This window comes from Anolis sagrei, chromosome 1 (assembly GCF_037176765.1).
Source record: "Anolis sagrei isolate rAnoSag1 chromosome 1, rAnoSag1.mat, whole genome shotgun sequence".
Lineage (NCBI taxonomy): Eukaryota > Metazoa > Chordata > Lepidosauria > Squamata > Dactyloidae > Anolis > Anolis sagrei.
In genome coordinates this window covers 241,086,971-241,105,327 of record NC_090021.1, presented here as the reverse complement: position 1 = coordinate 241,105,327, position 18,357 = coordinate 241,086,971, and the positions used below count along the sequence as shown (strand labels likewise).

The 18,357-nt window shown below is 43.0% G+C and overlaps 1 protein-coding gene across 2 annotated transcripts in view; it reads left to right on the top strand.

The window, feature by feature from the left end:
• The first annotated feature begins 212 nt into the window (after positions 1-212).
• The window catches only part of PIDD1 (p53-induced death domain protein 1), a 28,772-nt gene continuing 10,627 nt past the window's right edge, over positions 213-18,357 (top strand). The window contains exons 1-10 of one of the 2 annotated variants that reach the window (XM_060769251.2): positions 213-444; positions 2,991-3,364; positions 5,291-5,704; positions 7,482-7,685; positions 9,699-9,753; positions 12,827-13,028; positions 14,488-14,610; positions 14,894-15,073; positions 16,372-16,519; positions 16,926-17,061. In XM_060769251.2, coding sequence (XP_060625234.2) covers positions 3,100-3,364; positions 5,291-5,704; positions 7,482-7,685; positions 9,699-9,753; positions 12,827-13,028; positions 14,488-14,610; positions 14,894-15,073; positions 16,372-16,519; positions 16,926-17,061 — 1,727 coding nt within the window. In that variant the 5' untranslated portion in view covers positions 213-444; positions 2,991-3,099. The remainder of the gene's footprint in view (positions 445-2,990; positions 3,365-5,290; positions 5,705-7,481; positions 7,686-9,698; positions 9,754-12,826; positions 13,029-14,487; positions 14,611-14,893; positions 15,074-16,371; positions 16,520-16,925; positions 17,062-18,357) is intronic. The other variant, XM_060769260.2, reaches the window with a different exon arrangement.

Sequence of the window (18,357 nt, the reverse complement as noted above, 5' to 3'; positions counted from 1 at the left end):
GGGGTGCTTAGATTGTGTGTTCCTGAATGGCAGAATGGGGGCCGGGTTGGGGAGATGGCCCTTGGGGTCTATGAAAAGGCAGCATTTTACATAGTGTTAGAAATGACTTGAAAGCACCGCACAGCGACAGAAAGGAGAGGCGGGAGCTCTGGCTGGGAAGGCGCGCCTCTCCCGGCCCCTCCCCGCTGCCCCAAACCGGCCGCTTCGCTTCCTTTTCGGAGTAACCCTCCGCCTCCCGTGGGGGAGCTGCAAGGAAGCGCGTGGAGTGACTGACCGGGGAAGCGGGAGGGAGCGGCCTCTTTAAGGGGAAAAGTTTGGAGTTCTTGCAGCGGGAAGGTGCCAAGGCGGCCGGGGGTGTGGGAGCGGGTCCTCGTTGGAAACCGTGACCTCTCTCAAACTCCCAGGAAGAAAGAGACGGGTGAGAATGTCCTCCTCCCGGCCGCGGTAAGGCTCCCCTCTCTCCACGCCTGGAAAGGAGCGTGCAGGCGCGCGCGTCCACAAGCGGGCACGGGCCAACTTCGGCCCTCCAGTAGGATGTTAGGAATGGTGGGAGTTGAAGTCCAAAGCACCCGGAGGGCCCAGGTTTGCCTATGCCTGGTTTAGCCTGAGTTTGGCATCTCTCATTCCTTCACACTACAACTTGAGTCCAACAGTTGGAAAGTACTGGGTTGCTGTAGGTTTTTTCGGGGTGTATGGCCACGTTCTAGAAGCATTCCCTCCTGACGTTTCGCCTGCATCTATGGCAGGCATCCTCAGAGGTTGTGAGGTCCTTAGAGCCGTCGCAAACTCTGTTCCTGCGAGAGAAAACCTTGCTAGCATGTCCCTGACGTCACGAGACTCCGCCTCTCGCCCCGCCCCTTTCTCTGCCCCTTTCTCCATGCGAGCGTGGTTTTTCCTTTGCTAGGGCAGCATTGCCCGCATTTTCTCTCAGTTGGCAGAATTCAACTGAGAGAAAATGCGGGCAATGCTGCCCTAGCAAAGGAAAAACCACGCTCGCAAAGAGAAAGGGGTGGAGAAAGGGGCGGGGAGAGAGGCGCAGGCTCATGACATCAAGGACTTGCTAGCAAGGGTTTCTCCAGCAGGAACCTAGTTTGCGACGGGCCTTAGAGGTTGTGACCGCACAACCCCTGAGGATGCCTGCCATAGATGCAGGCCATACAGTCCCCAAAACCTACAACAACCCAATGATTCCGGCCATGAAAGCCTTCAATAATAAGTTAGAAAGTAACCCATGGTTGGTCTGGTCCAACCCCTTGCAAGCACAGCAACCCAAAGACATCCAAACTGTGCTGAACACATTCTAAGACCCCTTCCATACATCTGAAACCCCACATTTTCTGCTTTGAACTGGGATATATGGCAGTGTGGACTCAGATGTCCCAGTTCAAAGCAGAAACTGGGGGATTTTCTGCCTTGATATTCTGGGTTACAAGGCTGTGTGGAAGGGTCCTCCCAAAGGGACCTCTTCTAACTTCTCTCCAGGTAATCTAACCCACTGTTGAACAACTGCTATTACTACTGTATTAGCAAATTCATCCACGGATTTAATCATCACCTTTTTTGTAATCGGAACCAAGCAGTGCAAGCAGCAGAAGACAAGCTTCCCTCACTGGGGTGTTGTATGGTTTCTGGGCTGTTTGGCCCTGTTCCAGCAGGACTTTCTCCTGACGTTTGACCTGCATCAGAGGCCTCTTCCATACAGCTGAAGGAAACCCCACATTATCTGCTTTGAACTGGAATATACAGCAGTGTGGATTCAGATAACCCAATGCAAAGCAGATATTGTGGGATTTTCTGCCTTGACATTCTGGGTTGCATGGCTGTGGGGAAGGGCCCTGTGGCTGGCATTAATGGGTGGAATGGGGATTTGGTGCTTGAAACAGCCCAGCCCATCCCCACCCCCAAATACATAGAGCCATATAAGTCAGAATATCAAGGCAGAAAATCCCACAATATCTGCTTTGAACTGGATTATCTGAGTCTACACTGCCATATATTCCAGTTCAGATAATGTGGGATTTTATTCAGATGTGTGGAAAGGGCCTAAGAAAATTGTATTGGAGCAGCTCTACTTCCTTAGGTGTGGTATTCACATCATCACAGTAGAGAATGAATCCACTTTAAATCCAGTTTCTGCCTCCCGCAGAATTCTAGTGTTTGTGCTTTAGGAGGATTTAACAGCCTCACTACAAACCCCAAATTCTGCAGGAGGCAGGAACAGGATTTAAAGTGCATCCATGTGTGATGAGGCAGGTTTTCTGTGGGTGAGCAAATGAAGACTGGTATATGGCATATGTTCTGTATCTCAAAAACTACAGCTGATAGGGGAAAATTGGTATCATTTTTGGAATCAGCAGGGCAGATATACCCAGAAATAGGGCTAATGTTTGAGGCATCAAAATATGTGTTGGCTCGTGTAACTAATCCACCCAGAATGCATTTAATCTTTAGATTTCTTGTTCCCACTTTGACCCTTTGCCATATTATCCGTACTAAATAGGAGCCCCCGGTGGCACAGTGGGTTAAACCACTGAGCTGCTGAACTTGCTGACTGAAAGGTTGGCAGTTCAAATCTGGGGAACAGGGTGAGCTCCTGCTGTCAGCCCCAGCTTCTGGCAATCTAGCAGTTGGAAAATATGCAAATGTGAGTAGATCAATAGCTACCACTTCTGTGGGAAGGTAACAGTGCTCCATGCAGTCATGCCAGCCACATGACCTTGAAGGTGTCTACGGACAACGCCAGCTCTTTGATTTGGAAATGGAAATGAGCACCGCCCCCCAGAGTTGGACACGACTGGACTTAATGTCAAGGGGAAACCTTTATCTTAAATACATTTCCAGCTAAAGGATGTCTTACTGGATTCTGGCAATATTTATATCTGATACCTTAACTGCTTCAAGTAAAATTTCTGTTCCTTTTTTGGTCCTGATCATTTCTTCAAATCTGTGTGCTTTTAAAATGTTTTTCTTCTTCCTCACTTTCTTTCCAGAGGCAGCTTCTCTCCGACATTTCCGCTCCTAATTATTTGTGGTACCACCAGCTCTTGTTTGATTGGCAAGTCGGAACATGAACAGCCGAGGGCAATGTAACACCAGAAGATGGCAGGGCGGAAGGAGCTTGGGGACCCCCTGGGGGAGGGGGCTTGGGGCGCTGAGAGGCCTGCCAGCTCTTGCTTGGCTGGCAACCGGCTCAACTTGGACGTCTATGCAGAGGGCTGCCTTTTCTTCCTTCGGCTGTTTGAGACGCGAAGGGAAGAAGTGGAGCAGGTGGAATTCCTGAGACTGAGCTGCAACGAGGACTGTATTGCTTCCACCCTTAGCATCATTCCTGCCCTGAAGGGCCTGAAATCTCTTGTACTCAAAGGTAACTGCATGGCAATAATTTTTGGTCCAAATAGACTTTGCTCTGTTCAGTGGGACTTGCTTCCAGGAAAGGATTAGAAAATTGTAGCCCCAGGTTTCAAACATATGCATGTTCACAGAGGAACTGAACTCATGGGGTTTCCTTTTGAGTAAATATGCAATGGAGAAATCTGCAGGAATGAGGTCTTTGGCATTCTTTTCTTGGCAGAATCGCCTGTTTACTCAGATGTAAACTTATGGTTTTCAACAGCACTTGCTGTTGTTTAGGCTTGCAGGTTCCATTATTTTTCACTGAAAGGGCTTTGTTTTTACCCTGAATCCCCTTTGGAATAAAGTTTTGATTGAACTGCAGTTGATGGGAGGTTGCTCCCTGATGTCTTGGCTGTATAGCGGCATGCACCACTTCAGGGTGTGACATCCTTGGAGACCCATGCAGGTGGGTCACTATCTGTGGACATGCGCAAGATGCCAGGTAGGCACAGCCTTTCCATCATCAGCACATAATGATAATATTTAATGAATGACTTGTTTATTGTACTACCCATAGGCCATAACATCAAATAATATACATCTTTTAAAAATACAGTATACACGTTCCAATATAAATATTAAAACTTATTCTCTGAACAAGCTCTTTCAAATTACAGTAGCAGTGACAATCCCTATAGGCAGGGTAACAATAACAAAATCTGATTTGCATTGTCCCAAACGATTTCCATTTTCATTTTTAGCCTCCGCTGTGGACTTAACAAATTTAGCTTGGATTTTCTGGGCTGCAACTTCAAATGTGAGGACGTTTATCGTTATATTTTTTTGAATAATCCGCTAACAGGTCACAGATAACTGCTGACTAATTATAATATTAGGATGGAATTAATACTGTAACTTAAAATTGTGTGTGTAGCAATTCATGGGTATATTTTTGCCTTCATGTGTATTCTTAGGTGTTGGTAGGGGAACTTATTTTCCCTTACTTATGTTTCAATATTCCTTTGAGTTTCTTAGAGGCTAGCTTGTCCCTCTGTTCAAAATAAAATAAATTTAGGATTGCGATGCCATTTTTAAAATAGGTATTTTATTAAGTATGCCTGATGCTTTTGTAAAATGTCCAGTGGTGTACACACACCCAACCCAATACATTATTAAAAAGTATGAATGTGTATGCTGATAAACCTTTTTGCATTGAATATGATTTTTAAAAAAATTATATCTGTTTTGGTTCTCTTCAGCCTCTCAGACAAGCTTCTCTCGCTGGAGTATTGTATGGTTTCTGAGCTGTTTGGCCCTGTTCCTGATGTTTCGCCTGCATCTGGGGCTCCTTCCACACAGCTGAAGAAAACACCACATTATCTGATTTGAACTGGAATATACAGCAGTGTGGATTCAGATAACCCACTTCAAAGCAGATATTGTGGGATTTTCTGCCTTGATATTTTGGGTTATATGGCTGTGTGGAAGGGCCCTTAGTTTGTTCACATCTAATTACTCTGAAGTTCTGTCCTACCTCATTTGGCTTCCATACAAAACAGGCAAAGGCTTATCAGATGTTATTGGGTTGCAGTTCCCATCATCTCTCACCAGCTATCTCTCACCATGGGCCTGTTCATCCCAGGGTTCCCACTCATGAATGCCAAATATTAACTATTGCTTTAGTCCTCCTGAAATATGATTAAACCTGAAAGCAAAAGATGGTTTTGGAAATATACTAACCACATTAGTATCAGATTCTTTTAATTCCAATCATGCATGACGTTTCAGAGCTGGGAAAAGTTAATAACTGGGGGATTTGGAGAGCTGTCCTCCAAAACTAACGTATCATGAAGCTAAATATTGGTTAGTCTTCCATGTTTTTTTTAGGAAATACATTTGAAATGAATTACCTCATACTGAGTAATCCCTTCCCTCCTACATTTCCTCTCTTTAACAGGTGGACACACCAGGGATGAAGCTGGGGCTTGCCAGAGAGGATTGCTCTCCTCCTTGCCCCATGAGCTTGGAGAGTTAGCCCAGCTTGCCCACCTTGATCTCAGCTTCAACAGCTTCACTGTGTTGCCCCCCTGTGTCACCAAGTTACTCAGCCTCAGAAGTCTCTTGATCTGCCACAACAGCTTGCAAGAGCTGCCGGGGGACTTTGGCCAACTCAGTGAGCTGACTTTCTTCTCGGCAATGAAGAACCAGCTCAGAGATCTACCTCAGGGCATTGGAAAGCTGGTAGCACTGCAGACTTTGGACCTTTCAGAAAATGCACTGGAATCCCTTCCAGAAGAGATTGGGAATCTTCGGCATTGTATGGAGCTGGATCTCTCAGGAAATCTGTTGACTGGAATCCCTACCTCCCTTGGTAAGATGTTAATGACTAAGAAAAGTGAGGTAAATCCCTCCCTTGTTCTTGAGCTGTGGTTGATATGGACACATTATAAAACAAATCTGCAATCCTTGCTATAGCATCTTGATCAGTGTCCATCTCTGTAGTGAATTGGGGAGAATGACTATTCAGTTGATCAAATCTCATTCTATTATTTTAATAGACATTTCTCATTAATCATTAGAATAGTCAGTACGGCTACTGACTTTGTCCCCTTAGTCTTTTTGAGTTTGCATTGTTTATGTATGCTCCATCATGTCTCCAGCATAATTTTTGTCTTTGTTCAGCTTCTCACGGCTTTGAATGTTTGCCGATATCTGTTGTAAATTGCCCTGAGTGCCCTCTGGGAGATTGGGCGGGATATAAATAAAGTTGTTGTTGTTGTTATTATTATTATTATTGGAGACTTACTGCTAGGCTTATGGGATATGTTTATAGTATGCTATTTTTAAAACATTGTGTATATATTTTTTCTTTTTGTTTGTCTACTGCTATGACTCCTAATTTTAAAAATTCTGCATCCTTGAACACCATGCTTAAGATTGAGCTATACAGCTGTAATTCTCTGCATTTTCTTTAGGAAATAAGTCCTGCTGAATTCAGATAGATTTACTTACATAACATGAGCTTTGTTTCTTATTGTTGAATTCCTACAGCTTGATCAACAACAGATGTTTTCAACTTGTATTTTAGGGTTGATTGATTTTACTGTAGTATTGTTTTATATATTGATGATGTGAATTAAGTTTTCCTTTGATATTGATGTATCTGTATTTATTGCAAGATATGGATCGTTACATTATGAGTGCTTTGTAAGCCGCATCGAGTCCCTTTTGGGAGATGGTGGCGGGGTAGAAATAACTTTGTTTTATTATTATTATTACTACTACTACTACTACTATTATTATTATTTTAAAACCAATTTTAAAAATTGCCCCTTGCATTAAAAGCATTTTAGGGTTCATTTAGGTCACAACACATTTTTTATCAGTGAAATATAAAATTCAAAAAAACTACAGGAAAATTTATTTTTAAAAAAAGATCATTTGTTACAATAGGAGCCCCTGGTAGCGCAATGGGTTAAACCTTTGTTCCGGCAGGGCTGAAGACTGACAGCTTGGAGGTTCAAACCGTGGGGGAGTGGGTTGAACTCCCTCTGTCAGCTCCAGCTCCCCGTGCAGGGACCTGAGAGAAGCCTCCCACAAGGATGTAAACATCAAAACATCCAGGCATCCGCTGGGTAACGTCCTTGCAGACAGCCAATTCTCTCACACCAGAAGCGACTTGCAGTTTCTCAAGTTGCTCCTGACACACACACATGCAAAATTGGTTACAATCATCTATGATCCTAAATACAAAGGAAGATGTAAGTCTGATTTCCCCATCCCCCTCCCTTGGTAAATTAGATTGTTTATTGTTGCATTCCTTTGGCTATATGCTTGCCTTAAAATGTGTGTATGGTATTCATCTATTAAATGTTTTGCACCTTTCTGTCAAACAATGGCACTCAGGGTTGTTAACAGTAAAATTAAAATTAAAATACACACAGTAGGCAAATGCAGTTTAAAGAATGTACTTCTGCTTTTGTGTATCACTAATATCTAGAGACTACTAAAAGCAAAATCCTCTGTTTTTAAAGGGATTTGGATAAAAGTTGAACCTATTTACACAGGGGTACATATCCTCTTCTCAAGAATAAATTGATCTCTTACTCTCTCTCACGCTTTTAAAAAAATCCTGTTCTGACTTGCAGCCAATTTGCAGTTTCTGCAGCAGCTGCATCTTCACAGCAATCTCTTGGTGACAGTCCCTGCATCCCTGGCCCACCTCCCCAACTTGTCCAGGCTTGATCTGCAGAATAACAGGCTACGCACCATCCCTCCAGAGATCCAGAGCTTGCCCTTTGTGCATCTGCGAGGTAACCCTCTAGGAGAACCTGAGGTGCCTCTGCAACCAGGTAATTGCTTCCCTTCTGCTTGCTCTTGTCTGTTGAACAGCTGTTTACCACCTTTAATGAGAGTCGGAAGCCATTGAGTGATCTGATGTTTGGTTTGCAGAGGATGAGGCTATGTTTTGCCCTATACACACAGCAGGGCTTGCTATACACTGGGTTTGAGCCCAGGACCTCCCATGGATGCTCAGTGGCATAGTAAAATGGGTCCCTTATATAAAATGGCAAAAAAATCAAGATTTGTATTTCAGATGGAGCCCCCGGTGGCACAGTGGGTTAAAGCCCTGTGCCGGCAGGACTGAAGACCAACAGGTCACAGGTTCGAATCCGGGGAAGAGGCGGATGAGCTCCCTCTATCAGCTCCAGCTCCTCATGCGGGGACATGAGAGAAGCCTCCCACAAAACATCCGGGCGTCCCCTGGGCAATGTCCTTGCAGATGGCCAATTCTCTCACAACAGGATGCTCCTGACACAACAAAAAAAAAAAAATCAGATTTTAAAAGTATATTTTCAAGCTATAAGTGATTGAATCCATGGAAGCAAAATCCATGGATAGAGAGGACTAATGGTGCATGCAAACTAATGATACAGCCTTTTTCACAGCTTAGAAAAGTTATTGTTTCGAATTACATCTCTCAGAATTTGCAAATTAGCCTGGGGAGAAATCATCTTGACTCAGGAACCCTCACTGATATAGTAAAAAAAAAGTAAAAAATTCAGCTCTCTCTTTTCTTAAGCATTTATAGAATAAAGGAGTTATTGCAAAAATCACTGTTACAGAAGATCAATAAAAATTAAAATGGCTAATAAAACAATTTCAGAGCAAGGTCTACATATTACAATATTTCAGTAATTTAATCAAATATAATTTTGGCTATGTTAAAATCACAGTATAATGCAGAGATTGCAGAGATTGCACTTTTTAAAACATCTGAACTAAATAAAAGGGCTCGAAAAATAAGACGGTCTCCTCCCAGTGTTGATTGAAAAGTAGGTGCCAAGCAGGATTCTCTAGGGATGGTATTCCACAATTAGAAGGCTGCTCCTACAAAGGCCCTGTATGAAATCTTTATCTCAGATTAAGGAAGGGGATATGAAAGGGGCTTAGTTAGATTTCACTGCCTTCAGAGTCATCTTAAAGCAAAGCACTATAGGTGAGGATAAGAGAAATATGCTAAGGATACAAGCTTTAGATTCAAAACATACTCTTGGAATGTAACCTGTTTAAAGACTTCTTGTAATTTTCTGAAGCTCTAGTTGTGTTAGGTGTCTTTAAATGACATGGATCCATTTATTTTGTGCATTCACTATCATTATTGGAGCCCTTGGTGGTGAAACGGGTTAAACTGCTGAGCTGCTGAACTTGCTGACTGAAAGGTCACCTGTTCGAATCCAGGGGACTGGGTGAGTTCCCGCTGTTAGGCCCAGCTTCTGCCAACCTAACAGTTCAAAAACATGTCAATGTGAGTAGATCAATAGATACTGCTCCAGTGGGAAGGTAACAGCGCTCCATGCAGTCATGTCAGCCACATGACCTTGGAGGTGTCTATGGACAATGCCAGCTCTTCAGCTTAGAAACTGAGATGAGCACCACCCCCCAGAGTTGGACTCGACTAGACTTAATGTCAAGGGGAAACCTTTACCTTTGCTTTTTAAAACAATCATTATTAAACTAAAAGTCACTAGCAATCCTAGACCTGGTGGTACTGTGGCTGTTGTTATTGTTAATGCTATTATTATTTAGATTCATGTTCTTACATCAATTATTGTAAAGTATTGATGGGAGTTCAGATTGTAGGGGACTTGGTTGATAATTTATTTATTTGCTATATTTATATACCGTCTTTCTCACCCCTGGAAGGACTCAAGGCAGTTTACAACATACCTAATTTCCAACATATATGAAAAATTATTGTGAATCCAGCCTGCCCTGCAAAACTAACTATACAGAAACTGGAATGGATTTTTTTTGGGTATGCTGACATGAACTTCCAGCCTCTATTTTCTCAATTGTTGCAGAGAATTCAACTTTGGAAGAACCAAGAAGATTGTTTATTGAAACTGGTGAGAGCAGGTATTTCACATCGCTCTTTTAGCCAACACCCTCTTTTGTTTTGCCGAGCATGCCAGTGCCCTACTGCCTTGCTTTTTGTATAAAATCCCCATTATACCTGGAGTTCTTCTTTAAGGAAGCATTAATCAGGGGGTGGCCTAATTTATTATGCTGGGGCAGTCATCCCCTTGATAGTACAGAGAAGCCACACTGCTGTGATTTCAAGGGCAATGCTCATGTGAGTTAGTCAGTCTGTACCACCAGGAGGTCTTAGCTACATGGTAGGTCCCAGCATACATACTTGCACTGTGGCTCCCCTGTCAAAGAACTCTGGGTTTTTGAGTGCAGGGAAAGCCACCAAAATTGCTCAGAGCATTGATGCCCTGGCTTGCCAGTTCTCACTTGTAGCAGTTAGAAGGCTGCAATCCCTGCCACACTTGAAGCAGTGCCATTTCTGTTGTGGGCCTTGGAAGACTGCCACCAGCACCTGGCAATGTTACATTTGCAGGTTATAATCTGTGGTGATTGGCGGCTTTCAAGGCAGTAGGACATCTGGTTTGTATCTGGACATTAAAGGAACTATTCAAAGCGCTTAATCTATTTTAAGCACAGGATTCAACACTCCTTTGAAATTTAGACTAAAACCCAGAACAGAGTCACAGCCACACTGAGATTAATATTATCAATTGTCACTGACTGCAGTCCACAGAAACTTCAGCCAGTGTGGCCACGGGAGTGCTGTAATCAAAAAATCAATATTTCCACACTTGACTGCTCCCTGTCCATGCTGTACCAGGAAAGGTGGAGAAGGGCAGGAGATGCCATTGTGCTGTGACTGGCCTTCAAACCTGGAGCCTGCAAGAGAAGAAAGAAAGGTGGCAATGTCTGTTCCTTAGCTGTGAGTCCAAATAGGCAGTTACCAAAGCTAGGATAACTTGAGATACTAGAGAAGCTAGAATTGTGTTAAGCTTTTGAATCAATACCTTTGGAGAATCATAGAATCAAAGAGTTGGAAGAGACCTCATGGGCCATCCAGTCCAACCCCCTGCCAAGAAGCAGGAATATTGCATTCAAATCACCCCTGAGAGATGGCCATCCAGCCTCTGTTTAAAAGCTTCCAAAGAAGGAGCCTCCACCACACTCCGGGGCAGAGAGTTCCACTGCTGAACGGCTCTCACAGTCAGGAAGTTCTTCCTCATGTTCAGATGGAATCTCCTCTCTTGTAGTTTGAAGCCATTGTTCCGCGTCCTAGTCTCCAGGGAAGCAGAAAGCAAGCTTGCTCCCTCCTCCCTGTGGCTTCCTCTCACATATTTATACATGGCTATCATATCCCCTCCCAGCCTTCTCTTCTTCAGGCTAAACATGCCCAGCTCGTTGAGCCGCTCCTCATAGGGCTTGTTCTCCAGACCTTTTATCATTTTAGTCGCTCTCCTCTGGACACATTCCAGCTTGTCAATATCTCTCTTGAATTGTGGTGCCCAGAACTGGACACAATATTCCAGATGTGGTCTAACCAAAACAGAATAGAGGGGTAGCATTACTTCCCTAGATCTAGACACTATGCTCCTATTGATGCAGGCCAAAATCCCATTGGCTTTTTTTGCCGCCACATCACATTGTTGGCTCATGTTTAACTTGTTGTCCACGAGGACTCCAATATCTTTTTCACACGTACTGCTCTCGAGCCAGGCATCCCCCATTCTGTATCTTTGCATTTCGTTTTTCCTGCCAAAGTGGAGTATCTTGCATTTGTCACTGTTGAACTTCATTTTGTTAGTTTTGGCCCATCTCTCTAATCTGTCAAGATCGTTTTGAATCCTGCTCCTGTCCTCTGGAGTATTGGCTATCCCTCCCAATTTGGTGTCGTCTGCAAACTTGATGATCCTGCCTTCTAACCCTTCATCTAAGTCATTAATAAAGATGTTGAACAGGACCGGGCCCAGGACGGAACCCTGCGGCACTCCACTTGTCACTTCTTTCCAAGATGAAGAGGAAGCATTGGTGAGCACCCTCTGGGTTCGTCCATTTAACCAATTACAGATCCACCTCACCGTAGTTTTGCCTAGCCCACATTGGACTAGTTTCCTTGCCAGAAGGTCATGGGGGACCTTGTCGAAGGCCTTACTGAAATCCAGGTACGCTACATCCACGGCATTTCCCGCATCTACCCAGCTTGTAACTCTATCGAAAAAAGAGATCAAATTAGTCTGGCATGACTTGTTTTTGATAAATCCATGTTGACTATTAGCAATGACCACATTTGTTTCTAAGTGTTTGCAGACCACTTCCTTAACAATCTTTTCCAGAATCTTGCCCGGTATCAACGTGAGGCTGACCGGACGGTAGTTGTTTGGGTCATCCTTTTTTCCCTTCTTGAAGATTGGGACCACATTGGCCCTCCTCCAATCTGCTGGAACTTCTCCCGTTCTCCAAGAACTCTCAAAGATGGTTGCCAATGGTTCCGAAATGACTTCTGCTAGTTGCTTCAATACTCTTGGGTGTAGTTGATCTGGCCCTGGGGACTTGAACTCATTTAGGGCGTCCAGGTATTCCTGTACGACTTGTTTCCCAATTTGGAGTTGGATGTCCTCAAATCCCTCATCCACTCCGTCTTGCTGAGGTTGAAGATGACTTTCTTTTTGTGAGAAGACCGAGGCAAAGAAGGTATTTAGTAGTTCTGCCTTTTCCCTATCCCCTATCAGCATTGCCCCATCTTCTCCTCGAAGAGGCCCTATTGCCTCCTTGTTTTTCCTTTTTCTACTGACATAAGAAAAGAATCCCTTTTTATTGTTTTTAATGTCCCTGGCAAGCCTGAGCTCGTTTTGTGCTTTAGCCTTGCGGACCTTTTCCCTACAGCTGTTGGCTATTTGTTTGAATTCTTCTTTGGTGATTTCTCCCTTTTTCCAGTTCTTGTGCATGTCTCTTTTGTGTCTCAGTACAGTTAGAAGTTCTTTGGAAAACTGAGTCAGAAAACTGAGTCACTGGTTCTATAACATTGACTCTTTATTATTATTTAGTCTTCCAACTCTGAGAACTTTGGAGAAAATAGGATTGTTGTATTACAAAAGCAGTGCTTCTCTTTGTGTCTCCTAAGTTTTATAGTGACTCCTGATGGCTGCAGAGTTTCCTTGGCTTGTGGCATCCAACTTTCATTCCCCCCAGGTGCCACCACTACCTCGGTCACTATCCACTTCCAAAAATGCTTTCCTGATCCTCAGTGGGTAATGCTCAACCACCATGATGTCTTGCTGAGCAAAGTCCTAGAACTGCAGCCTCATGAGATTGGCTTCAAGAAGGTAGGAGCTCATGCAATTAGAAAGGGATTCAAACTGGAACTGATTCAAAAAATGCCTTGCAACGTGGATGGGAAGACAATCACTGATAGATTAGCATAGGGGGCTATGTCACATATTGTCTTTGTGGGAAACATAATACTGGCTGGGTTGCTCTGCAAATAAGTATTTATGGCTGAGGTTGGATAAACACTTCATCAAAACTTCAGCTCTATTTATAATGTTGGAGTTGGAAAGGGGAGAGCATCTATGAGCATGTGCGGAATACTGAAAGATCAGGCATAGGTGTTTGTGAGCATAAGCAGAGTACTGCGGTGTCATGAGAAGAGTGTTCATGAGCCTGTGAAGAATGCCTATGTCTTTTCATATACATCAAGCGTAACAGCGGGGGGGAAAAATATTTATTTATTTATTTATTTATCTATTATACCTCACTCTTCAGCCACAAAGGCTTTCAAAAAGAAAGGGATGTCATTTTGCACAGAAAATTAGGGAAAATATTAGAAAATAATAAGTAGGTACAAAAATTACAACAGGCCACTACATATTATTCATTTATTATTCATATTATTCAGTGGTTCCCAGCCTTTTTTTGACCAGGGAACACTTGACCAGGGACCGCTCTCCAACATTAGTACCAAAAGGGTTATGAATGAGTTTTTGGTCAACTTTAGATTTGGTTTGGTTATTTAGGGTGCTGATTTAGAAAATTACATTGGATAGACCACATCGGCTTTAGTTTCCCACAGAAAAGTCTAGAGCCACGGACCTTGTTTTAGGTCTCGCGGCCTACAGGTTGGGAACCACTGATTTAAATGTATAGTATTCCTGTAAATTGAGGTAAATAACAAACTAAATTATGAAATGAGCAAAATAAAATGTAATGTTTAAAAGCTTTCCCACCCTAGTCCCCAATTCATCCCCTGATCTCATAAAAGCCAGCCATGGCCCTTTACTATGATTGCTTCTGGCTACAAGGAGAGTTTCCACTTATACCTTCCATGACCATTGCTGTATTGTCCATGTTGCGTCACAGGATAGTGTAAAATCTGTAAGTGTATGTCTTGTCCTCCTTCATTTATCTCTAACCTCTAGTGTTTTACTGTAACTTCCATATTACCTTACCCTTGCCTGGGCTGATGAGCTTTTGGTCATTGAAATCCAAAACTCATGGAAAGCCAAGAGTTCCCATCTCTGTGAGACTCCATGTCTCTTCTAGTTATCATCCACTTAGTCTTGATGGTATCATCTGCCATGTAAGTGTCTTAACCTTTTCCTCATGGCCTTTTTGATGCCTCTAGCATGCATAATGCAAAATAAGCACTGCCAACACCATTAACTTATTCTCCAAGACTTCCCATGACAGCAGAGGAGCTCTGAGGTCCTTCTCTTGTACAGGACAGTAGAGTTTTCTTCTTGCTGGTTAACTTGTGGAACATATCTGCTCTTTTTCACATTCTAGGAAGTGCAGATCCAGATGCCTTATGCTTCCCCTCAGAGCCTGAATGATCATGAGATTATCATTCGAACCTTCAGTGGAGGGAAGTGGAGTGAACTGGGAACCAGAGTGAAGCACAAAGAGAAGGTAAGCCTGGAAGCATAATGTTGGCTGTGCTTGGTTGATGTAGAAAAGAGCTTAGAGAAGAAGGAGGACTAAAGGGAGACAGACCAGAGGTGGATGCTGGCTTTATCCATCCAACCAATCTAGAAGGTATGGGTTTGCTGGAGCCTTGTTCCTGTAACTCAGTATTGGCTTTTTAAGAATTACTCTCTTTGATGGTGCCAGGAAAAAAAATGTTTCCTCTGTACACTTAAGTTGTTGTCATAACTTAGAAAGAATCTTTTCACTTTCCTACATCTTCTAACAGATGCATTTGGCCTGCTGCAGTGTTCCCCACTTCTCCTGGTTTGTGGTTGTCTCTCGCCTTGTGGAGAACGAATGCAGAGTCCCTCAGGAGGGGGCACTACTTTTCTCAACAGTGGACCCCAACATCAAAGTGACCTTCCCTTCTGGCGCGACAGAGGAGACGAGGACGGTGAAACTCCAGGTATGAGAGCCATAATGAAAATTAAACCAGCATCTCAGGAACTAAATAAGGCAACAAAGTCACGTTCTTAGGCTGGAAGGCTAGAGATGCAGGATAAGTCTGTTCAGGTCACTGTTTGGGTCATGTGTGCTTGGAAGTTGTAAAGGCAAAAGAAAATGTCCTGAAAAAAATAGTCCTGAGCTGCTGTTTGATCTGAAGAGTCATGACTCAAAGTCCTCACCTTACAAGCTTGTAAATCTAAATTCAAGCTGCTCCACGTCTTCCAGCACTTCACTCTGCTTTAAGAGCGTGAGATAAAGAGTAATTGGTGGGTCTGGTCTTCTTCAGTATCACATGGTGCTTCTTAGAAGATTAAAAAGTACCTATGCTACATTGTTATAGTCATTTGCTATCAATTCAACGATCATGGCTCCAACCTGCAGAATTCCAACATTTGTATTTGGGAGGGAGACATAGAATTTTGTGCTGAGGAGCTCTAGTGCTGTAGTTTAGGGAATTCTACGACCTTCACCAAACTACAAATCCCAGGAACTATATTCGGTGGAGTAATGATTACTAAAGTGGACTCTAACTGAAAGTTTGCAAGATGAGAGTAAAGCAATCCAGAAATGTAATTAGATAATTCAATCTAAATAGTTAGATAAAAAACAAAACAAAACAAAAACACTGGTCCATAATTTAATTTACTAGAGCCATGTGATGTTGGCTTTTTTGGCCATTGAAGAAGGTAATGATAGTCTTTTGGATTGATAGTGCCATTCTATTTGCTTCAGATGTGTTAGATTGAAAGTTCCTGCATTTCCAGGAGTCCAGCACATTTGGAAAAAACCAGGATGGTGAAGCCATTTTGACCACTAAATTGCTAGGATTGGTCAGTGTTTAAATGATTGAACCATGACAGAAAATTATAAGGCCCGCAACCTGGATCCGGTTTCTGAATCCATAAATTATTCCCTGTAGGGACCAAAATATTCAGACCACTGGCTGGAATCTAAAGACCTTCCCTGATTATTATTTTATTGCAGTGCCTCACATTATGTCAGTTTCCTTTTTGTCAGGACATTTGCCACTTAGGCCCCTTCCACACAGCTGAATTAAATCCACATTATCTGCTTTGAACTGGAATTTATGGCAGTGTGGACTCAGATAACCCAGTTCAAAGCAGATGTTGTGGGATTTTCTGCCTTGATATTCTGGATTATATGGCTGTGTGGAAGACCAATTTTGCAAGGAGTTACTGGCTGCTGTGGGATGGAGAGACCTGAAAGTGCCTTGTGCTCCAACTTCTTTCTATTCAGGTGTTGCCAGTGTCCACAGAAGAGCTCCAAGAGATCACAGAAGACCATGAAACGGTCTCCAGCCCCCTCCTCTTCCTCTCCCAGAATTCCCCTGCAGACTTCCTCCGGCCTGTTAAAATTCAGCTCCCGCTGCCATCAGGGGTCACAGGTCAGTTTGCTCCTGGAACCTGGGCAGCAAATAGAAAAATGTTGTGATAGAAACATGTTGTCATATGAATCTCACAACACAATTTAATGAACAAGACATCAGTACGATGAAATGCGCATTTGAGTTGTAGAATACAATGCCTGTTTGAGTAATCATGTGATCTTGAGAGGAAATTGACATAAGCCCTTAAAGAGCATCATTGCGCAAGTAGGTGCCGTATAGCTTTGACCCGCAGAGTAATCTTGGTGTTTACATATAGTCAAACAACCCCAGCCCTTCCTGAATATCACATACCCTATTAATAATATACTAGAAACAGAACCTCACCCACACTGATGCAGTTATGAGCTGGAAAGGGTTCATCCTCAAGGCTGGCAGATAAGAGCATCTTCCCATCTATCCTCAGGTCTAACCTTGGACCGTTCCAGAGTCCATCTGTTACATGGGGACATAAATGCTCAGAATTGGGATGATATCACGGATCAGGTGGTGCTGGAGTTCACCCATCTTTATGCTTTGTTTGAAGTCACACACTTCTCCTGGTAAGTTGAACCATCAGAGCATGACCAATCCTCAGAAGTGTATATGGGACTGTGCGTCCCCTGATGTTTTTCAAGCTAAGCAGCCCCAAACATTGTAGGATTTCTTTGTAGATCTGTTCCTCCGGCACCTTGATTATTTATCTGGCTTAGTGTCTTTTGTAGCCAGTGCTTCCTGTTAGAAGAAGGAGGAGTTGGAAAGTACTGTGTTGTTGGGTGTTCTTTTACCTTAAGTGGCCCTTTATGCCTATTTTTCCAGTCTATGGTGGGAATCATTAGCCTGGGAGTTGGGCCTAAGACTGCACATCTAATTCAGTTGTTACTAATTTCATTTCAATTCATTTTGTTCCCCTTTTGTTTCTCTTTCTTAAAAATACCAGATCCCCTGTTAATTGTAAAGCTGATTTGGTCAAACTAGCAGAATGTGAAATTATTGGGTTGCTGTGAGTTTTCTGGCCTGTATGGCTAAGTTCCAGAAGCATTCTCTCATGACATTTTAACCACATCTATGGCAGGCATCCTCAGAGGTGTGAGGTCTGTTGGAAACTAGGCAAGTGGGGTTTATATATCTGTGGAATGTCCTGGGTGGAAGAAAGAACTCTTGTCTGCTTGAGGCAAGTGTGAATGTTGCAATTGGCCACCTTGATTAGCATTGAATGGCCTTGCAGCTTCTAAGACTGGTTGAAACTTCACTTGCCTAGTTGACACTTTTCAACAACCTCTGAGGATGCCTGCCATATATGTGGATAAAACGTCAGGAGAGAATGCTTTTGGAACATGGCCATTCAACCCGGAAAACTCACAGGAACCCAGTGATTTCAGCCATGAAAACCTTCAATAACACATTGTGGAATTATTATTTGGAGGCTGCTTGTGGTAAAAGAGCCGTATGTGTGCTACACGATTAGATACTTCAGTCCCATTATTTGCTTAATCTCTATTTAAATGGGTTTCAGTATCACAGTAAATATGTGAATTGAATTGAAGCAGATGTGCATTTCATCCCATCACAGACATGCTTATTCCCTCATAATTCACTAATTATGGAACTTAAGTTGTGGCTCTTGGTCCTTGCACCTAATTGGTGACAATTGGTATTGTTTATAAGTTGTATCTTGTGCAAAGATTAGATTCCTTTCCATTTCTTTCAATAAATTAATGCATTTGCGCTAATTTTTTAATATATGATGGCATGGGTATGTCCCTGTGTTCTTGACATTTAGGAACATGCTTGACACACTTCTACCCCTCATATTTTCAGATGAATAAAAAAGTAGGATCTTTTACTTTGCAAAACTC